This window comes from Salvelinus alpinus, chromosome 5 (assembly GCF_045679555.1).
Source record: "Salvelinus alpinus chromosome 5, SLU_Salpinus.1, whole genome shotgun sequence".
Classification (NCBI taxonomy): domain Eukaryota; kingdom Metazoa; phylum Chordata; class Actinopteri; order Salmoniformes; family Salmonidae; genus Salvelinus; species Salvelinus alpinus.
Window position 1 is genome coordinate 63817725 of NC_092090.1, and position 20874 is coordinate 63838598.

A 20874-nucleotide genomic window follows, 5' to 3' on the forward strand; every position below is an offset into this window, starting at 1 on the left:
GGTTGGGTCTAATTATGTTGCTGTCCTGGGGCTCTCTCTCTCTCTCTCTCTCTCTCTCTCTCTCTCTTTCTCTCCCTCTTTTTCTCTCTCCCTCTTTCTCGCTCTCCCTCCCTCTCACTCTCTTTCTACTTCTGGTGTTCATATAAAGTATGTTGCTCTATCAGCAGAGTCACATGACTCATTTCTCTTGCAATAACACTGGTGGATATGAATGGTGCTATGTTTCTCTCTTCATTAGGAGGTCCTAGAGCACAGATACCATTTACATCTTGAAAACTCTCAGCTGTCTGCTAGCCACAGCCCTCCTACTCCCACGACTACCTCACAATCAATCAGCGACTACTCCTACTGTAATCACCGTGGTAACGGATCTTAATTACCTTTGTGGTGTTCCGCTGTCTGGCAACCTTCACCTCCTGGAATATTCACTGGGATGATGTCATCATCCCCTACCTCGGAGTGAGTGACGGTTTGATGTGTCAGTAACAGTGGCGGCACTTGGATCAATCAGACCCTTTTTAGGTGCAGTCCTTTTTTCATTCCTTGTCTTGATCCATTATTCGAAGGTTAATAATGCATTGAACTTGAACATGGCTGGAAATAGAAAATGTCAGGAAGTTGTATAGAGGCCTAATAATAAACAATGACATCCACACACATCCCAGAAAGGCCAAATGGAATGGGAACTGAACAGCTTTCTATTTTAGACCGCTGTTAGTATGAGTAAGCAGGCAGTTTGGGGATGATGAATCTTGGGTGGGTCGTGACACTTAAAATAAAATTTCAATAAGGGCCCTCCAGTCACCAGAGCATTGAAAGGACTGTTCTTATCCGATGCATTGTGTTTATATTTCCCCTGTCTAGGGTTGCAAAATTGCAGCAACTTTCCCAAAATTCACGTTTCCCAGAAATCCCAGTTGGAATATTCCTGGAATCAGGAGAAAATAAACAGGAAGTCCTTAAATCCTCTGAAAAGTATTTCTGGACATTTTGCAACCCTACCCCTATGATCAGATGTGACAGCTGTTGGCAGTGTGTGACGGGAAAGGGAACTGGCCTCATCCAATGTTTAGTGTTGTGTTTTCCGTAAGCGCCAGCTGACAGTCAAATACCTGACTACTAACTCAAATCAAATGCCACCAAATGTGATTTTGTATGGCAAAAAAATTGCGGGTGGCAAGTCATAGCACCTCCATAGATGGCTACTTTTTCATTACACTGGCTATTTCAGATTTTCAGGGACAGACCAATTCTACCTGATTTATGCACAGCAGCCATTTTGTACCATATGGCTTACTACACAGCCCTTAAATGTCTAGTTTGTATGTGTGTGTTTGGGCTTGTAGCGTGCATCTCTACAACCTCAAAGAGTGCGTCTCTTTGAGCACTTGGAGTCCATTTACAAGTGGGGCCTATAATGCGATGAAGGGGTTGAGGGCCAACTCCTTTCCCTGTGTGTGTGTGTGTGTGTGTGTGTGTGTGTGTGTGTGTGTGTGTGTGTGTGTGTGTGTGTGTGTGCTAAAGGGAATAGCTAAAGGGAAAGGGAATAGCAGTAGTGATCTAGGCAGTTAAACCGCTATGTCTGGTATCCTTCAACACAATGGCACTTTACTGCCTCAACGTTCACTACATTCTACACTATTCTATTCTATTCAAATGGGCTTTATTGGCGTTGGAAACATATTTACATTGCCAAAGCAAGTAAAAAAACTAAACAACAATGACAAATAACAACTCAATGAATTCAACAAAACAAACATTACATACACAAAAAGTTTCAAGAGAAACAATGTTTAAAATATTCGATTATTAGCGGTTCAAAATGTATTATAAACTGGGTGGTTCGAGCCCTGAATGCTGATTGGCTGACAGCCGTGGTACACCACGGCTATGACAAAACATTTATTTTTACTGCTCTAATTACGTTGGTGACCTGTTTATAATATGTACCATGTATCACAATGTACCACGGCTAAGGGCTGTATCCAGGCACTCCGCGTTGCGTCGTGCTTAAGAACAACCCTTAGCCATGGTATATTGGCCATATACCCCACCTCCTCGGGCCATATTGCTTAATTATAAACTGGGTGGTTCGAGCCATAAATGCTGATTGGCTGACAGACATGGTAAATTAGACAAAACATTTGAATTATGTTGGTAACCAGTTTATAATAGCAATAAGGCACCTCGGGGGTTTGTGATATATGGCCAATATACCACGGCTGTCTGTCACTCTATCTGACTCTCTCTGTTTCTCTCTCCTCTCCCTCCCAGTGTTCTTCACTGGTTGCCCTTTTCTTGTGGCAACATGTTACAAATCTTGCTGCTTTGATGGCACGTTGTGGTATTTCACCCAATAGATATGGGAGTTTATAAAAATAGGATTTTTTTTTAAATTCTTTGTGGGTCTGTGTAATCTGAGCGAAATATGTGTCTCTAATATGGTCATACATTTGGTAGAAGGTTAGGAAGTGCAGCTCAGTTTCCACCTCATTTTGTGGGCAGTGTGCACATAGCCTGACTTCTCTTGAGAGCCAGGTCTGCCTACGGCGGCCTCTCAATAGCAAGGCTCTGCTCACTGAGTCTGTACATAGTCAAAGCTTTCCTTAAATTTTGGGTCAGTCACAGCAATCAGGTATTCTGTGGGGTCTGGTCCCAGGACCAGCTTGCTTAGGGGACTCTTCTCCAGGTTCATCTCTCTGTAGGTGATGGCTTTGTTATGGAAGGTTTGGGAATCGCTTCCTTTTAGGTGGTTGTAGAAATTAACGGCTTTTTTCTGGATTTTGATAATTAGTGGGTGTCGACCTAAATCTGCTCTGCATGCATTATTTGGTGTTTTATGTTGTACACAGAGGATATTTTTAGCAGAATTCTGTACGCAGTCTCAATTTGGTGTTTGTCCCATTTAGTGAATTATTGGTTGGTGAGCAGGCCCCAGACCTCACAACCCTAAAGGGCAATGGGTTCTATAACTGATTCAAGTATTTTTAGACAGATCCTAATTGTTATGTCAAATGTTATGTTCCTTTTGATGGCGTAGAAGGCCCTTCTTGCCTTGTCTCTCAGATCGTTCACAGCTTTGTGGAAGTTACCTGTGGCCGAGGTATGTATAATTTTTTTGTGTGCTCTGGAGCAATGGTGTCTAGATGGAATTCATGTATTTATGGTCCTGGCAACTGGACCTTTTTTGGAACACCATTTTTTTGTCTTACTGAGATTTACTGTCAGGGCCCAGGTCTGACAGAATCTGTGCAGAAGATCTAGGTGCTGCTGTAGGCCCTCCTTGGTTGGGGACAGAAGCACCAGAACATCAGCAAACAGTAGACATTTGACTTCAGATTCTAGTAGGGTGAGGCCGGGTGCTGCAGACTGTTCTAGTGCCTTTGCCAATTCATTGATATATATGTTGAAGAGGGTGGGGCTCAAACGGCATCCCTGTCTCACCCACGGCCATGTGGAAAGAAAAGTGGTTTTTTTTTGCCAATTTTAACAGCACACAATTTTAACTGTTTGTGTACATAGATTTTATAATGTTGTATGTTTTTCCCCCAACACCGCTTTCTATCAATTTGATTTCCATGCCAAATTGAGTCAAAAGCTTTTTTGAAATCAACAAAGCATGAGAAGACTTTGTTTTGGTTTCTTTCTTTGTAAATTAGGGTGTGCAGGGTGAATATGTGGTCTGTTGTACGGTAATTTGGTAAAAAGCCAATTTGACAATTGCTCAGTACTTTGTTTTCACTGAGGAAATGTACGAGTCTGCTGTTAATAGCCTAGTCGTAGCCTAGTGGTTAGAGCGTTGGACTAGTAACCAAAACGTTGCAAAATTGAATCCCCGAGCTGACAAGGCAGTTAACCAACTGTTCCTAGGCCATCATTGAAAATAAGAATTTGTTCTTAGTTGACTTGCCTAGTTAAATAAAGGTAACATTTTCCCAAGGTTGTTGTTGACTCATATCCCACGGTAGTTATTGGGGTCAAATTTGGAGTGAACAGTTCTTGTTACAAATATTAGGGAAGATGCCAGAGCTGAGGAGGATGTTAAAGAGTTTAAGTATAGCCAATTGGAATTTGTGGTCTGTATTTTTTATAATTTCTTTTAGGATACCATCAACACCACAGGCCTTTTTGGGTTGGAGGGTTTGTATTTTGTCCTGTGGTTTATTCTGTGTAATTGGAGAAAGTCAGTTCTGGTAGTTTTTAATAGTTGATTCTAAGATTTGTATTTGATCATATATATGTTTTTGCTGTTTGTTCTTTGTCATAGAGCCAACATGATTTGAGAAGTGGTTTATCCATACATCTCTGTTTTTTGATAGATAACTATTTGCGTTGTTGTTTGTTTAGTGTGATTCTATGGATTCTTCAATTACATTGAGCTGATTGCTGACGTGCTGTTCCTTCTTTTCCCTTTGTGTATTTCTGTATTGTTTTAGTGATTCACCATAGTGAAGGCGTAGGCTCAGGTTTTCTGGGTCTCTATGTTTTTGGTAGGATAGGTTTCTACATTTTTTTTCTTAGGTTTTAGATTTCTTCATCAAACCATTTGTCATTGTTGTTAATTTTCTTAGGTTGTCTGCTTGACATTTTTTTGATTTGATAGGATTCTCTCTCACTCTCTCTCTGTACACACTGTAGTATTTGATTACACACTTCTGTCTCAGATCTGTCAGTCACACAGCTAGCCTCTCTCTTTTCTGACTCTACCCCCCCTCTCTCTACTCTCATCTTTCTCCTCCCTCCCTCTCTCCGCCTTATTATCATGCTCACCGTCTCTGTGATTCAAAGTTGAATAGTGGCTTGGGTGAAAGCTTTAATAAGGTTAAGTGCTGTGTGTGTGTGTGTGTGTGTGTGTGTGTGTGTGTGTGTGTGTGTGTGTGTGTGTGTGTGTGTGTGTGTGTGTGTGTGTGTGTGTGTGTGTGTGTGTGTGTGTGTGTGTGTGTGTGTGTGTGTGTGTGTGTGTGTGTGTGTGTGTGTGTGTGTGTGTGTGCGTGTGTGTGTGTGTGTGTGTGCGTGCCTTCATGTATACGTCTGTTTGTGTGCGTGCTTTGCGTGTACGCTTTGCGTGTGTGTGGGGACGCACAAGAGATTGTGACTTAGTCCTGTGGGATGCTCTAAACACTGCTTTTGTTAATGAGGGGATTTTTCCTCTCCTCCACCTTCTGTTCTTCTTCTCCCCCCTCTTTCTCTTTCTTCCTCTCACCCCCCTCCTTTCTATCATCCTCCAAAGTCAAACCGTGAGTTTCCGTCAGAAAGAAACAAGTGATCTTACTCCCTCCCCTTCTTTCTTTCTCCCTCTCCTCCCTCCCCTGCTCTCTCCTCCCTCTCCTTCCCCCTCTCTCTCCTACCTCCCTTTCCCTCTCTCGCTCTCCCTCTCTCTCTTGCCCTCTGCTCAACATTCCTTTTTTTCTCCTGTTCAATCTCTCTCTCTCTCTCTCTTTCTTTCTCTCACTGGTTCACTCACTCCTCTCCTCTTTCGTTCAGTGGCTGTGTGAAGGGAGAGCCGTACGGACACAGACTCGACTGGTGGAAGAAGTCAAAGCGGAGGTAAGGACACATCTCCCCCTCTCTCTTCCCCCCCCCCCTTTCTCTCTCTCTCTCTTTCCCTCTATCTATTGCTCTCTTTCGTCCCGTCTTTCTTTTTCGCCTGCTTTTGAGGAGCTCACCGAGATTTGGAGTTGTTTCCTCAGCTGTTTGAAGTACATTCTCACTCTCTCTCCCTCTCAGCTCAGTTTATGCTGCCTCTCTCTGTTGCAGCCTTTCTCACTCTCCTTCTCTCACTCTCTCACTCTCTATCGCCGTCTTTCTCCGTGCATACATCTGTTGCGAAAGTGGGGAAGCACTGTCTTTTTATCCGTATCTTACAGGCAGAGCATTCCTTACTGACGGAAAGACGAAATAACAGACCTGACTAAAAAATGTGCGTGTGTATATGTGTCTGTGTGTCTGTGTGTCTGTGTGTCTGTGTGTCTGTGTGCGCATGCAATATGAGCTATTGATAGATAAAGCTGTATTTAGGGTGCTTGTCTACGGCGTTTTGGTAGTATAGCCATGACCACACTCTGTAGGGACTGTTATTGTCGTGGCAAGGACGTCTCGCTGTCTGTCTCTACCTTCACCGCTTGACTCGCTGTTGGGGCTTGCGTGCGAGCAGCCGTGTGTGTGTGTCTATACAGGGCTCCAGTCCAGACTCACATATTCCCCTGGTGGCACTGGTGCCACTAACTTTTCCAGTGGATGGCACCAGCCCATGATTTGGTGGCACACAGATATTGTTTTTCACGGCGTCACACAATCAAATGAATTTCGATCATCGTCTTATAAAGTCATTATAAAGTATACAATGTTTGATTAAGAAGTTGTAATAGGTGTTATTCAATAAATACGTTGTTACTCCAACATGGCCAAGAGCGAATGCGTGATTCCAAATATTTTGATTTGCAACGTAATCCAGTGATTGTCGTGAATTTTTGGTTTACAATGAACTTTTGTTATATTTTACTGTCAAAATAGGGCTCCAGAATTGTCCATTTTTTTTTGTTCAATAGAAATGAACTTGCTTTCATTTTTATGGGCACTAATATTATATATAGGCCTAATTCAGTTGGCGCTAATTCACCACATGAGGAAGTGGAAACTCGAAAGACATTAGCTAGATCGCTAACTCTAAATATAACACCTACTGCTAGTCGACGTGTATTAATCTAACAGTAAATGTAAGAATTGCAATGAGGCCTAGTGCACCCGCGATGGCCGATGCGCAATGTTTGGAATCACGCATTCGCTCTTGGCCATGTTGGAGTAACAACGTATTTATTGAATAACACCTATTACAACTTCTTAATCAAACATTGTATAGCACTCTGTGTTTCAAAGCCATATCACATATCTTGATTGTAAAAAAGTGTGCTTTGAGATCAATGATGATCATTGAGAAATAAAGACGATACCTACAGAAAGCTGAGACCCTCCTCTCTTTAATATGGATAACTAGTTGCTTCCAAAATGGTTTTGTTTTTGCATTTTGAAATGTTATACAATCACGAGGGGTTACACGAGGGGGGAGAGAGTGTGAGAGATTTGCTCATTACAGCAGCCAGCCCCAATGTAGCAGGCGGGCACAGCGGCAGGGCAGACCATTTTATTACAGGAATCATGAGGATAATGCACTTTGCTGTTAAACAAAATCCTGTTTTTTTTCTGCCCCAAAAATATGATGTTTTAATTCATGGTGACCAGGTAGAATGTGCAGCTCGCACAGCCAAGTTAAAGGGTCCCAAAATGCATCTAAATGATCGCCCTGCAAGCCCTGCAATGAGTGTGTGTGCGAGACAGTGTAAGCAATGGAATGTGTGCCGAAAGTCTGTTTATACTGTAGTTACTTACTCGTATTAGATGTGTGCTGTTTTTGCCCTGACCTCTCTCTCTCTCTCTCTCTCTGTTTTTCTCCTTCCATCCCTCTCTGCCCTTCCCTCCCTCCCTCTCTCTCACTTACCCTCTCTCTCCCTCTCTCTTTATCCTCTATCTCGTTCTCTCCCTCCCCCTTGCCATCTCTCGTCATTTCTCCCTCTCTCCTTCTCTCATCCCTCTCTCCCTCCCTCTCCCTGGGCAGGTAGCAAAATGGATTGGTCTCAGTCCGAGCGTTGGAAAAGGCAGAAAGCGGAAGAAAGCAGGACTGAAGGTGAACTTCAAAGAGGTACGAGCCCACTTTGGCCCGAGAGAGGTCTATTTGAAGCGTCAATCTCATGCGCTCATGGCCTCAGTGTGTCTTTCACTGACTCAGAGCCTCCAAGTGCTCTCTCTCGCTCTCTCCCTCTCTCTCTAGGCCTCTCTATGCTTTTCCTTCTCTCTCTAGTATGTTTAGAGCCGTGTTAAGGTGTAGAGTTATGCAGCACTTCACTTCTCTGTGTCATTTCCATTGTGTCCTGGTGTATAGCATTAACATGTCATGCTCCAAACTGTGCCTCTCTCCAAGTGTGTTTGCAATTCGCACACGAGCACACACACAGATGCATACACACACACACACACACACACACACACACACACACACACACACACACACACACACACACACACACACACACACACACACACACACACACACACACACACACACACACACACACACACACACACACACACACCTGTATCACTAATGAGCAAGCACCAATCTACAGTATAATCCACAGAGGTCTAGGAACCTTTTGCCTGTATAATACTGCCTGGGATAATGAACCTCCTGGCTTAGCTGCTACTGAGTGTTTTAACTGGAGGCTTTAGCATGTACTTATCACTCGCAAAGGATTCGGTGGATACAATCCTTTTGACAGGGAGTTTTTCGCGAACCATTCATGCATTAACAGTATCTGACCTGCGATGAATGTAAGTGAAAAGTTATTATGGCACCTGTTTCGTTCTTCAGTGTGGAATACATGTCGTTTTGTCTATTAGAATACATGTCGTTTTGTCTATTAGAATACATGTCGTTTTGTCTATTAGAATACATGTCGTTTTGTCTATTAGAATACATGTCGTTTTGTCTATTAGAATACATGTCGTTTTGAATATTAGTATCTGGGACCTTCTCATGTTAGATATTTCACGTTAACTGAACTTGAGTCAAACTCCTAAACCTTGTAAGAGTCTTGTTTCTGTGAAACAGCCTTCCTCCAGTAACAGCCTGTGTAGCAGCTTCCCCACCACCTCATCTTGCAGGTTGGCATATTTATGGCCTCTGAGGGGGCAAGCAGACACACACACACACACACACACACACACACACACACACACACACACACACACACACACACACACACACACACACACAAAGGGGCAGCGAAAGGGCCTCTTCCTGTGGGAGGGAGAGTACGGAAATCAGACCCATGAAAGAATAGCCAATTACTGTCCGCTTGGCCACGCACAATAGCCTGGGAGAGAGGGAGGGAGGGGAGGTGGGGGGCGTTCAGTGTTTGAAGTTACGCCATAAAAGCCATCCTGAAAGGAAACACGAGGTGACCCAATCCACCTCGGCCCACCCCACCTCTCACCACCTCCCTCCCTATGCCTCTCCCCTACTGCCCATCATCCCATCATCCCTCTCTCTTTCTCTTTGTTTCTGTGTACAGAGGGAGGGCCTGGATGGGCCAGGTGTATTTTATATTACTCCTTCAAACGCGCCTGCCGCATTCCCCCCCCCTCCCCCTCTCTTCCCCCATCTGCCTGTCACAGGTCTATAAATCACCAAGCAGACCGACGAGGGGAAAGGTAGAAGAGAAAGCAGGAAGTGAAGAGCACAGGGGAAGAGAAGGGATGAAAGATGGGGGAGAGGGTGGACAAGAGCGAAGAGAGAGGTGAAGGGATAAAGAAGAGAGGAGAGGAGAAGACAGAGAGGAAAGAAGGGATGAGAGAGGGTTGCAAAATTCCAGTAACTTTCCCCAAATTCCCAGATTTTCTAGAATTCTTAGTTGGCAGATTCCCAAAATCAGGAGGGATAAGCAGGATATCAGGAATCCAACCAGGATTTCTGGAAAATCTGGGAAGTTACTAGAATCTTGCAACCGAGAGAGAAGTACCTGGAGAGAGTAGAGTAAGAGTAGAAAATAAGGAGAAAAGATTTGACTATAAGAGAGAAGAGAAGAGATGACGACAAATATGAAAAAGGATGAGACAAGAGAATCGACAGAACATGATGAGAAGAGAAGAATGGAGAGAGGAAGAGAAGACCAGTCCAGACTGGCCAAAGGCATCGGGCATGAGACAGAGCCAGTGTAGCGTTTAGCACTAATGACATCATAGATGATTAGAGGTCTAGACACACACACACACACACACAAAGTCACAGTGTATAGAGACTCAGACACCCCCCACAGAGAGAGGCCTGAGATCAGGGTCACTTTAATAGAGCCAGACTTTATTACCTCCTTCCCTTCATCGCTTTTATGTACCGTGTGTGTGTGTGTGTGTGTGTGTGTGTGTGTGTGTGTGTGTGTGTGTGTGTGTGTGTGTGTGTGTGTGTGTGTGTGTGTGTGTGTGTGTGTGTGTGTGTGTGTGTGTGTGTGTGTGTGTGTGTGTGTGTGTGTGTGTGTGTGTGTGTGTGTGTGTGTGTGTGTGTGTGTGTGCGTGCGTATATGTGTCTTTGTATGTGTGGGTGTGCACATGATTTTATGTCTGTGGCTGTGCGTATACAGTATGTACACAGTATGTGTGTATGTATGTGGGTGTATCAAGTGTCTGCTAAAGGATATTAGTCATGCTCTTGTGGTAATGGGCCTCATTTTGCTCTCATTTTCATCTGTGGTTGGTGTAATGAGAGGGTCTCTCTGCCCCTGCTAATCAGCTCAGGAAACCCTGTAGGGGAAGGCAGTCTGGCACCGGCGGGCAACAGCTTCTTTGGCAAACATCCCAGTCACTAACCAGGTTTCCATCCAACCTTTTAATGTGAGTATAGATGGATAGATTATAATCACCAAGTCCTTGATTAGTGAAAGCAGGTGTGTGAGAGTTGGGCTAGAACAAAACCCTTCATACCAAGAATTGGGCTGTTCTGTTTTGCTTGTCTGTGGTAAATCTTCTTGCTGTACACTGCTTGGGAATGTTCCAGAGACTGAGGGAAAATGGGGGAAGTGAGTCTCCAACCAACACAATATCAACTAATTCACACCTAGGTGACGACCTGTCCTGTATAACACACTCCACCGTTTACAGATTGCCATAGCAACAGGCGCTATGCATATCGGCCCCCTCCCTCTGCTGCCTCCTGAAGTCAAGTCAACAGTGACTGTACCACTTCTTACGTTTACACTTTGGTCATTTAGCAGACGCTCTTATCCAGAGCGACTTATAGGATCTTAAATATACGTATTGCTTAAATATAGCATGGTGACCTCTATGTAAACTGTGACATCACCATAGTTGAGTTGAGTAAGACTAGACAGTGTTTCTTTGCAGTGGTTGTGACGTGTTTATAATGAGGCTGATATGTGTTAACACTAGGAGAGCCGAGAGAATCATGTTGACTCAAAACAAATGTACTTTTTTAAAGTCATGTCCCTCCCCGTCCTTGACTTTTACTAAATATGTCTATATAACACACTATCATTGTTAGAATCTTAATATCACAAACCAAATTTGTGTTATGAGTAGTTTTAAGAGGACATACATTTTTTTTCCCCTGCCCCTCATTCACCGCAAATCACTCACTGGCAATCAGCCACTGATGGCCCATGAAAATGTGTAGATTTGCAGGAAATTAGCTTTCAAACTGTACAATTGTCTCTCAGCCTCATGACAAAATGTGTACAACAGTATTATAAAACTGTACATTTTTCTCTGCCCCATGGCAAAATGTGTTAAAATGCATGAAGTTAGCTGTTTTCCTGAATGTTTTTAGGGGGTTTAGCCAAAAGACAAGTCTTTAAACGATGGGTGAGAATATTATCAATTGTTAAATTGTATATCAAGAATCTGATGAACAGCGCAGCTTGAAAGTGACACAGAGGCAGGTAAACATTTTGATGTCTATATAGTATTAGAAAGACTCTTAACCTCTGAACTCTATTTCAAAATATAACTTTTTGGCAGAATTACCATGATTCCAACCGCTCCCAACGTGAGCTCGCAACACTCAAAGCACAGTAATATATTTCAACTCAAAATATGCCATTCTGTTCTTTTGAAATGCATTTTAAATGATTATTATTACGATTGCATATACTGTATGAAATGTATGTATTAGACTGTTAAAATGTTGATGTTCAAAAGATGTGTCATGGAATGGATGGCTTTCCCATAAAATTCTGTTCAACATTTTGGGACCATGTCTATTTACACAAATGACAACAAACATGTCACTCATATCAGTGCTTCCTAGTTCCATGTATCAAACAGTTATTTCAGTTATACTAAAACTAGGAAAATCTGGAGAGTCCCCTTCTGAATATAGACCCATATTATAGACCCCCAATTGTGACAATAAAATAATAACTAAGCTTATAAGCAATAGAATATCAAAAGTGTTCCCAGATTTGATACATAGCAATCAAACAGGGTTTATTAAAAATAGACACTTACAAACAAATACAAGAACATGTTTCAGTTTAATACAATACGCAAAGAAACAAGACATAGATTGATCAATAATGACTGTTGATGCCAAAAAGGCTTTTGACTGTCTTGAATGGCCTTCTCTATTCAAAACTTTGGTACCATTCAACTTTCCAGATAAAATAATAGATTTAATAAAAATGTTATATAACTGTCCTAAAACAAAAATATAAACAAATAATACATTATCTGATAAAATCGCTTTAGAAAGGGGCACAAGACAGGGATGTTCCCTCACCCCACTCCTGTTTGCACTGGCAATTGAACCGCTTGCAGAAAGAATTAGACAGGACCCAAATATAACAGGTTACAGTATGGCAATAGGAAATAATGATACCAAATAATGGCAATAGGAAAAAATAAATATATCACTACAGTATTTACAGCAATCATTTGGACCACAAAAATATGAAATACTTAGGATGCTTAATAAGTGACAACAAACACGTGACAACAAACAAAAAATATATAAAGATAATTTAAATCGATTACTCAACAATATGAAAGCAGATCTAAGTAAATTGAATAATCTTCCCATAAATCTTACAGGTAGAATAAACCTATTTAGAATGGCATGGCAGCCAAAGTTTTTGTATTTATTTTTGGTAATACCAATAACCCCACTGAGGACATTCTTTAAAAAAGTATAATTGGTAATAACAGACTTTATACTGTATGGGCAAATAAAATTTATAGATACAAAATTAAAGTTATACAAGTCCGAGGGTGGTTTTAACCTCGCTACCCAAGGCTTTTACTTGCAACATATAGTTAAATACACTAAAGAGGAACAATGGGTACATATTTAAGATCCCCAGAATCTAAAGCTAAGAAAATGAACAACACAATAACAATATGGAAGAAAATGAAACATATTCTACATAAACCAATATCACTTCCTAAAAGCACAACCTGGTGGAACAATCCTTAGATTCCACATGGACAACTAAAGGCATAGTAACTATAAATGACTTGGTAACAGGAAATACATTTATTTCCAAGACGAGGGAGATGATGATGATTTCCATGATGTTTTTGTGATAGGGAAGATATCAAAATCTTGCAGAGAGCATATCCAACTGACAATCTCTTATAAAAAAAGATTAACTATTGGAACCAAGACATGAAAAGAATTGATGTTGGCACAAGATGGAGGGAAAGTTGGAGCATAACTAACGAAATTACAGTTAACGAAAATGTACGCTTAATCCAGTAAGGTCTGGGTGTCTTGTAAGGATCCGAAGGCGAGTGGGTAATCCGCCTCTACCATCAGTCCTATTAACCAACGTGCAATCATTGGATAATAAAATGGACGGGACATTAAAAACTGTAATATCTTATGTTTCACCGAGTCATGGCTGAACAACGACATGGATAACATACTGGGTTTTCGGTGCATCGGCAAGATATAACAGCTGCCTCCGGTAAGACAAGGGGTGGCGGTCTGTGTCTATTTGTAAATAACAGCTGGTGCAGGAAATCTAATATTAAGGAAGTCTCAAGGTTTTGCTCGCCTGAGGTAGAGTATCTCATGATAAGCTGTAGACCACCGTATTTATCAAGAGAGTTTTCATCTATATTTTTCGTAGCTGTCTATTTACCACTACAAACCGATGCTGGCACTAAGACCGCACTCAACGAGCTGTATAAGGCCATAAGCAAACAAGAAAATGTTCATCAATGGCCTGGCTCCCCCTCCACTCAGTATTTTTGTTAAACAGAAAACCCAAACATATGGCAGCAGATCCACAAGGTCTGCAATGAGAGGTGACTGTATAGTTCCCTTAAGAAAAAGCCCCTTTAGTAAATCCGCTTTCTCTGCGAGAGCTTCCCATGTCTGGAATACACTGCCATCAGACACACATAACTGCACCACCTATCACACTTTCACAAAAAACATGAAGACATGGCTAAAGGCCAATCAGATTTGTGAACATAATCCCTAGCTGTGTATTTCCGCTTTCCATGTTGTCTGTAGCTTATGGATTATTGGTACATTGTTTTCTCTTTATTCAACCCGCCCGCCACCCAACTGCCCTTCATCCACACAGTATTTCATGACCCTAAACTCGCCCGCCCCGCAGATATAACCGCGGAGACTGCGGCTTATGAGTTAACCAGCGCATCACTATTTTGTGTGTGCTCCATTAGTCTAACAGTGCTGTCTGGTTCTGATTCGTCTCAGCATCAGGCAGTGCAGAAGCCGACTAAAGAATGTGCGGTCTGCTGCTAGGTCCAGCTAGGACCCCTATCCTGGCTAGACTCCTCTGATGAAAGACACTACGACGTCTGCTGGACCTGCAACACTACACACACACAGTTTGGTGGATATCAGTTAAAAGTCTATTGTGTGACTTGAACAATATAGCTCAGAAGTGCGTCTTTTAATTGCACACAGTACTAGGGTAGCTCTAACATCCATGTGCATGTCTGAAAGACGACAACCCAATCTATTACTGACACGTTGGCCCCTGCATTACCAGACACTGGGTTATCAGCCTGGTCTCTGAGGTAAAGAATGAAAGATTTACAACTCTAAAGTAATTCAATGGCGTGAATTATGGCCCAACCTGGTCTGAGGTTGGTAGACATGATCATGGTATGTCTATCTCTGTGATCCCATGTTGCGTGCCCGATCCATGTGCACCCAGTATTCCTCAGACCGTACCGTGACCCACCTGAACAGAGCATTTGAAGGGTTATGGTTAGGAGGGGATGGGACACCACCATGGAGTCATGTGCTTTCTATTATACATGTACACACAACCACAGGAGAGTGGATTACTGCATTCCACAAAACACACACACGAGAGAGAGAGAGAGAGAGAGAGAGAGAGAGAGAGAGAGAGAGAGAGAGAGAGAGAGAGAGAGAGAGAGAGAGAGAGAGAGAGAGAGAGAGAGAGAGAGAGAGAGAGAGAGAGAGAGAGAGAGAGAGAGAGAGAGAGAGAGAGAGAGAGAGAGAGAGAGAGAGAGAGAGAGAGAGAGAGAGAGAGAGAGAGAGAGAGAGAGAGAGAGAGAGAGAGAGCTCTCCTGCAATTGTAAGTGTAGTGAAATATACCCTTATCAAACATATTAGCAGTATGCACAAAGCTGTAGGTAACAGAAGTCTCTCTCCTCTCCTCTTAGTTGACTCTTTCCATTGTAGCAGTGGCCCGGTCCATTGACTAGAGGATACTGTTGCATGGGGGGCCTGAGAGGCTTCCCTAATGTTAAAACAACGTCCGTTTCACTCATCTCTCATATATAAAACACTTCACCCCAATAACAATCTGTTGATTTAGCATTACACGTTTGGCTAGCAATCTCTTGAGCGTGTGTGTACGTGTGCCTCAATGGCACACTTGTGTCAGGCCTGGCCTTATAAACCATAAATCAATCCAATGCTGATTTATTGAGTCAGTTTACTCACACTCTCACACACACACACACTAAACTGTAAAGACGCAGGTTTTATTTGAACTGCGTAGACGTATGCTTTATGTAAGCTGGTAATTGGTATAGCACCTTCCTCTTTATCACACTCCAGAGTCTGGCCTTTAAAAAGTAGGGCCTATCATTAATGGAATGTTATTTGCAGGAAAGTTAAAGGGATGTGTGCAAAAGGCATAATATGTATCACTGTTTGGGAAATTAAAGGTACAGTGTTTTATAGTACGGACAGACTGTCAGAGATATAGTGAGACTGAAAGAAAGTATGGATCTAGACAGAGAGTGGAAAATATCCAGAGAGAGGAAGAGACGGAAAGATAGAACGAAAGATAGAGGTACCTGTCTGTGGTGTATTTGTCTCATTTATCACTCAGTAGTAGGTCTGGTTTTGGGGGGGCATTTGAAGCTCACAACCTGTCTCATCACTCCACAGGAGACGTGTGTGCGTGTGTGTGTGTGTGTGTGTGTGTGTGTGTGTGTGTGTGTGTGTGTGTGTGTGTGTGTGTGTGTGTGTGTGTGTGTGTGTATGTACAGTGGGGAGAACAAGTATTTGATACACTGCCGATTTTGCAGGTTTTCCTACTTACAAAGCATGTAGAGGTCTGTAATATTTATCATAGGTACACTTCAACTGTGAGACACGGAATCTAAAACAAAAATCCAGAAAATCACATTGTATGATTTTTAAGTAATTAATTTGCATTTTATTGCATGACATAAGTATTTGATACATCAGAAAAGCAGAACTTAATATTTGGTACAGAAACCTTTGTTTGCAATTACAGAGATCATACGTTTCCTGGAGTTCTTGACCAGGTTTGCACACACTGCAGCAGGGATTTTGTCCCACTCCTCCATACAGACCTTCTCCAGATCCTTCAGGTTTCGGGGCTGTCGCTGGGCAATACGGACTTTCAGCGCCCTCCAAAGATTTTCTATTGGGTTCAGGTCTGGAGACTGGCTAGGCCACTCCAGGACCTTGAGATGCTTCTTACGGAGCCACTCCTTAGTTTCCCTGGCTGTGTGTTTCGGGTCGTTGTCATGCTGGAAGACCCAGCCACGACCCATCTTCAATGCTCTTACTGAGGGAAGGAGGTCGTTGGCCAAGATCTCGGGATACATGGCCCCATCCATCCTCCCCTCAATACGGTGCAGTCGTCCTGTCCCCTTTGCAGAAAAGCATCCCCAAAGAATGATGTTTCCACCTCCACGCTTCACGGTTGGGATGGTGTTCTTGGGGTTGTACTCATCCTTCTTCTTCCTCCAAACACGTCGAGTGGAGTTTAGACCAAAAAGCTAAATTTTTGTCTCATCAGACCACATGACCTTCTCCCATTCTTCCTCTGGATCATCCAGATGGTCATTGGCAAACTTCAGACGGGCCTGGACATGCCCTGGCTTGAGCAGGGGGACCTTGCGTGCGCTGCAGTATTTTAATCCATGACGGCATAGTGTGTTACTAATGGTTTTCTTTGAGACTGTGGTCCCAACTCTCTTCAGGTCATTGACCAGGTCCTGCCGTGTAGTTCTGGGCTGATCCCTCACCTTCCTCATGATCATTGATGCCCCACGAGGTGAGATCTTGCATGGAGCCCCAGACCGAGGATGATTGACCGTCATCTTGAACTTCTTCCATTTTCTAATAATTGCGCCAACAGTTGTTGCCTTCTCACCAAGCTGCTTGCCTATTGTCCTGTAGCCCATCCCAGCCTTGTGCAGGTCTACAATTTTATCCCTGATGTCCTTACACAGCTCTCTGGTCTTGGCCATTGTGGAGAGGTTGGAGTCTGTTTGATTGAGTGTGTGGACAGGTGTCTTTTATACAGGTAACGAGTTCAAACAGGTGCAGTTAATACAGATAATGAGTGGAGAACAGGAGGGCTTCTTAAAGAAAAACTAACAGGTCTGTGAGAGCCGGAATTCTTACTGGTTGGAAGGTGATCAAATACTTATGTCTTGCAATAAAATGCAAATTAATTACTTAAAAATCATACAATGTGATTTTCTGGATTTTTGTTTTAGATTCCGTCTCTCACAGTTGAAGTGTACCTATGATAAAAATTACAGACCTCTACATGCTTTGTAAGTAGGAAAACCTGCAAAATCGGCAGTGTATCAAATACTTGTTCTCCCCACTGTATCTATGACTCCCTGTAGTGATGTGTGCCCATCCTGACATGTCATTTAACGTCTGGCAGTCGCTCAGTATAATGCCACTTTGTGTTTTATGACTCTCCCAGGAATACACACACACACACACACACACACACACACACACACACACACACACACACACACACACACACTGAGGTAACATCTGTGTCTATTCAACAGCTCACTCACAAGAGTTCACATTGGATTTATACCAAACACCAATTTGACACATAGGTAATTGTATAGGACAGAGAGTGGTTGGGTAAATTACATTGTGTGTTTTGAGTTATGCTCCCTTTAAAGCAGCCAGTCTTCTGTTGGAATCTGAATCAATACTTTTACATAAAACCTAAAGGGGTGATTCAGGCATCGACTCATTCATAGGCTTTCATGGGGTACAGTATGTAGTGTGTGTGTCTGTGTGTCTGTGTGCATGTGTGCATGTGTGTCTGTGTGCATGTGTGACTGGGGTGGACTGAGTTCTAAAACATGTCTGTGCTGCTAATGATTGACGAGCTCACGGGACCCTCAGAATGCCCTGACGTAATTAGCCTCCTCAACCCTCTCACACACGCACACACACACCACAGGGTAGGGCTTAATTCAGAATTTAGTTTAGATTTCTTGAATTGAAGTAGTAAACAGGATACAGGAATTAAAGGAAATACAATGGAATTAAGTGAAATTAAATGAAATTCAAACGCCTTCTTTTCTATATTAGGTGTAGTCTATACAAATATCAGTTTTGTACATAAAACATCAAAAATGACATTAAATCCACGACTATCAATTAGTCATTTAGCAGACACTTTTATCCAGAGTGACTTACGGCAATTAAGGTTAAGCGCTTTGCTGAACAGCACATTGATAGATTTTTCACCTAGTTGGCTCGTGGATTTGAACCAGCGACTTTTTGGTTACTGGCCCGACACTCTTAACCGCAAGGCTATCCACTGTCCCAAGGAAAACAAAACCTGTATGCGAATATTCAAAGTTATTTCATTAATCACTTAAATTTAGTTCAATATGGGGGAAATACTACGTTTCCCAGAATGCATTAGTTTAACCCTCAGGTGAACCCTGAGCCATTCAAAAAGAAGCCAAACAAATTAAATGGTTGATGGAAATATAATTGGCTATTCTCAAAAGAGTATATGAACATTGTTTCCAGAGAAAAGGGATATATTATTTGGTATGTGGAAGGGTGATCTGTCAGATTCAATGAAATTCATGTTCTATGACTGAGTGGAATTTATTTTAATTGCACTCAATTCTACTTCCTGTGGTGTGTGGCCAATTTAATTCAAATAAAAAAAATAAAAAAAAACATTTTTAGTCTTTTCCAAAATTCTGAATTGAGCCCAACCCTGATATACTTAAGTGATAATGCCAGAGAAGCCGGTGTTTGGAGGATATATTTGCACAGGTGTGTTCGTCTCGGGCCGGGCAAACCATGCCCATAAATCCTCCAAACACCGGCTTCAAGGACATTATCACTTTTATACAACGGGTTAACAACGTATTCACACAATGATTGACATATTTTCATTAACAAAATATTATTTTGATGAATTTATTCATACTATTTCATCCTTCCACAAGATATAGTTCCGAAACAAATCTAGGGTTGCTACCCAAGCCGGCTGGTCGTTCGTTCTATTGGTTCGGTTGCCAGAGACGCGACCCAGTCGTTCAGTCTTTTTGTTCTGTATCTATGGACGCGACCCAGTCGCTCGTTCTAAATGTTCCATTGCCATACTGGCTGGCAACGTTCTTATCCCTTGTTGCTAGCTAGCCAACTGTGGCTAACTTACAGTCACGTCAAACAGTGCAGACAGAATAACAACAGTAGCTGCATTTCTTTAAGCTGTTTTCGAGTGACATTTCTTTGGATACATAACAATGAGCTAATGAGGCATGATTTCTCCTGGCATAGAAAATGTGCTCTCTCGTTAGGACACGGTTGTTCAGAGGAGCTAGCCAACGACACAGCTAACACAATAACTTTAAACTGAAGCTGGAATGACTGCAAACTAGCTGCACTTAGTTTCGTTTGGCCTTTTTTCAATGACTTTTCTTTGTTTATGTCCATAAAAATGATGCCATTTGATTCATGATTTCGACTGGGGGAGAAACGCTGCCTGCCTCTCTCTCGTCCCGAATCCCGACACGTTCATTACTATGGAACAGTTGGAGATCGAATTTGAATATTGAAACAATGTTGCAAATGTCGGAGAGACAGTAGGGTTTTTACAAATCTCCGCTGTTGAAAACGAGATGTTAGTCGAAAAAAAATCGCTTTTTATAGTGGAGATCAAGTTTATAACTTCCCTGCCTGGGCTGATGAGACAGTGGATTACGCAGTCAGATGGAACAGAGTAAATATGCATTTTAAGCTCATAGCTTTAGCCTGTGGTAACTTGTGGAATAGACACCGGCTGGAATGCGGTTTTAACCAATCCGCATCCAGGATTAGACCCACCAGTTGTATAAACATACATACACACACACACACACACACAGAGTAATGAGAGCTTTATGTTACTGGGTTCATAGACGCCAGGGATTATGCTTCCCGCACATTAATCCAATAACTACATATCTTTGAGATCTGAGTGTGTGTATCTGTGTGCGCATGTGCTGGCACTCAGGCAGTCTAACTCAGGCAGTCCAACTCAGGCAGTCTAACTCAGGCAGTCTAACTCGGGCAGTCTAACTCAGGCAGTCTACCTCAGGCAGTCTACCTCAGGCAGTCTAACTCAGGCAGTCCAACTCAGGCAGTCCAACTCAGGCAGTCCAACTCAGGCAGTCTAACTCAGGCAGTCCAACTCAGGCAGTCCAACTCAGGCAGTCCAACTCAGGCAGTCCAACTCAGGCAGTCCAACTCAGGCAGTCCAACTCAGGCAGTCCAACTCAGGCAGTCTAACTCAGGCAGTCTACCTCAGGCAGTCTAACTCAGGCAGTCCAACTCAGGCAGTCCAACTCAGGCAGTCCAACTCAGGCAGTCCACCTCAGGCAGTCCACCTCAGGCAGTCCAACTCAGGCAGTCTAACTCAGGCAGTCTAACTCAGGGAACTTTGATGGAGGTGGAGGCCACAAAATCTGAACTCATCATGGGGGACTGCAGTGGTTCGCGGGTCTGCGTACCCACATCCATACGCACACATGCAGTCAGAGCCGGCCCTA

The 20874-nt window shown here is 42.7% G+C and overlaps 1 protein-coding gene across 3 annotated transcripts in view; it reads left to right on the forward strand.

Annotated features, from left to right (window-relative positions):
• aopep (aminopeptidase O (putative)) overlaps nt 1-20874 on the forward strand; it is a 112670-nt gene that overhangs the window by 60626 nt on the left and 31170 nt on the right. For 2 of the 3 annotated variants that reach the window (XR_011675126.1, XM_071402649.1), the window contains exons 12-13: nt 5485-5547; nt 7613-7696. Coding sequence is in view for 1 of the 3 variants with exons in the window: in XM_071402649.1 (XP_071258750.1) it covers nt 5485-5547; nt 7613-7696 (147 nt within the window). In the remaining 2 variants the exon portion in view is untranslated. Of the gene's footprint in view, nt 1-5484; nt 5548-5867; nt 5921-7612; nt 7697-20874 lie in introns of all 3 variants that reach the window. The other variant, XR_011675127.1, reaches the window with a different exon arrangement.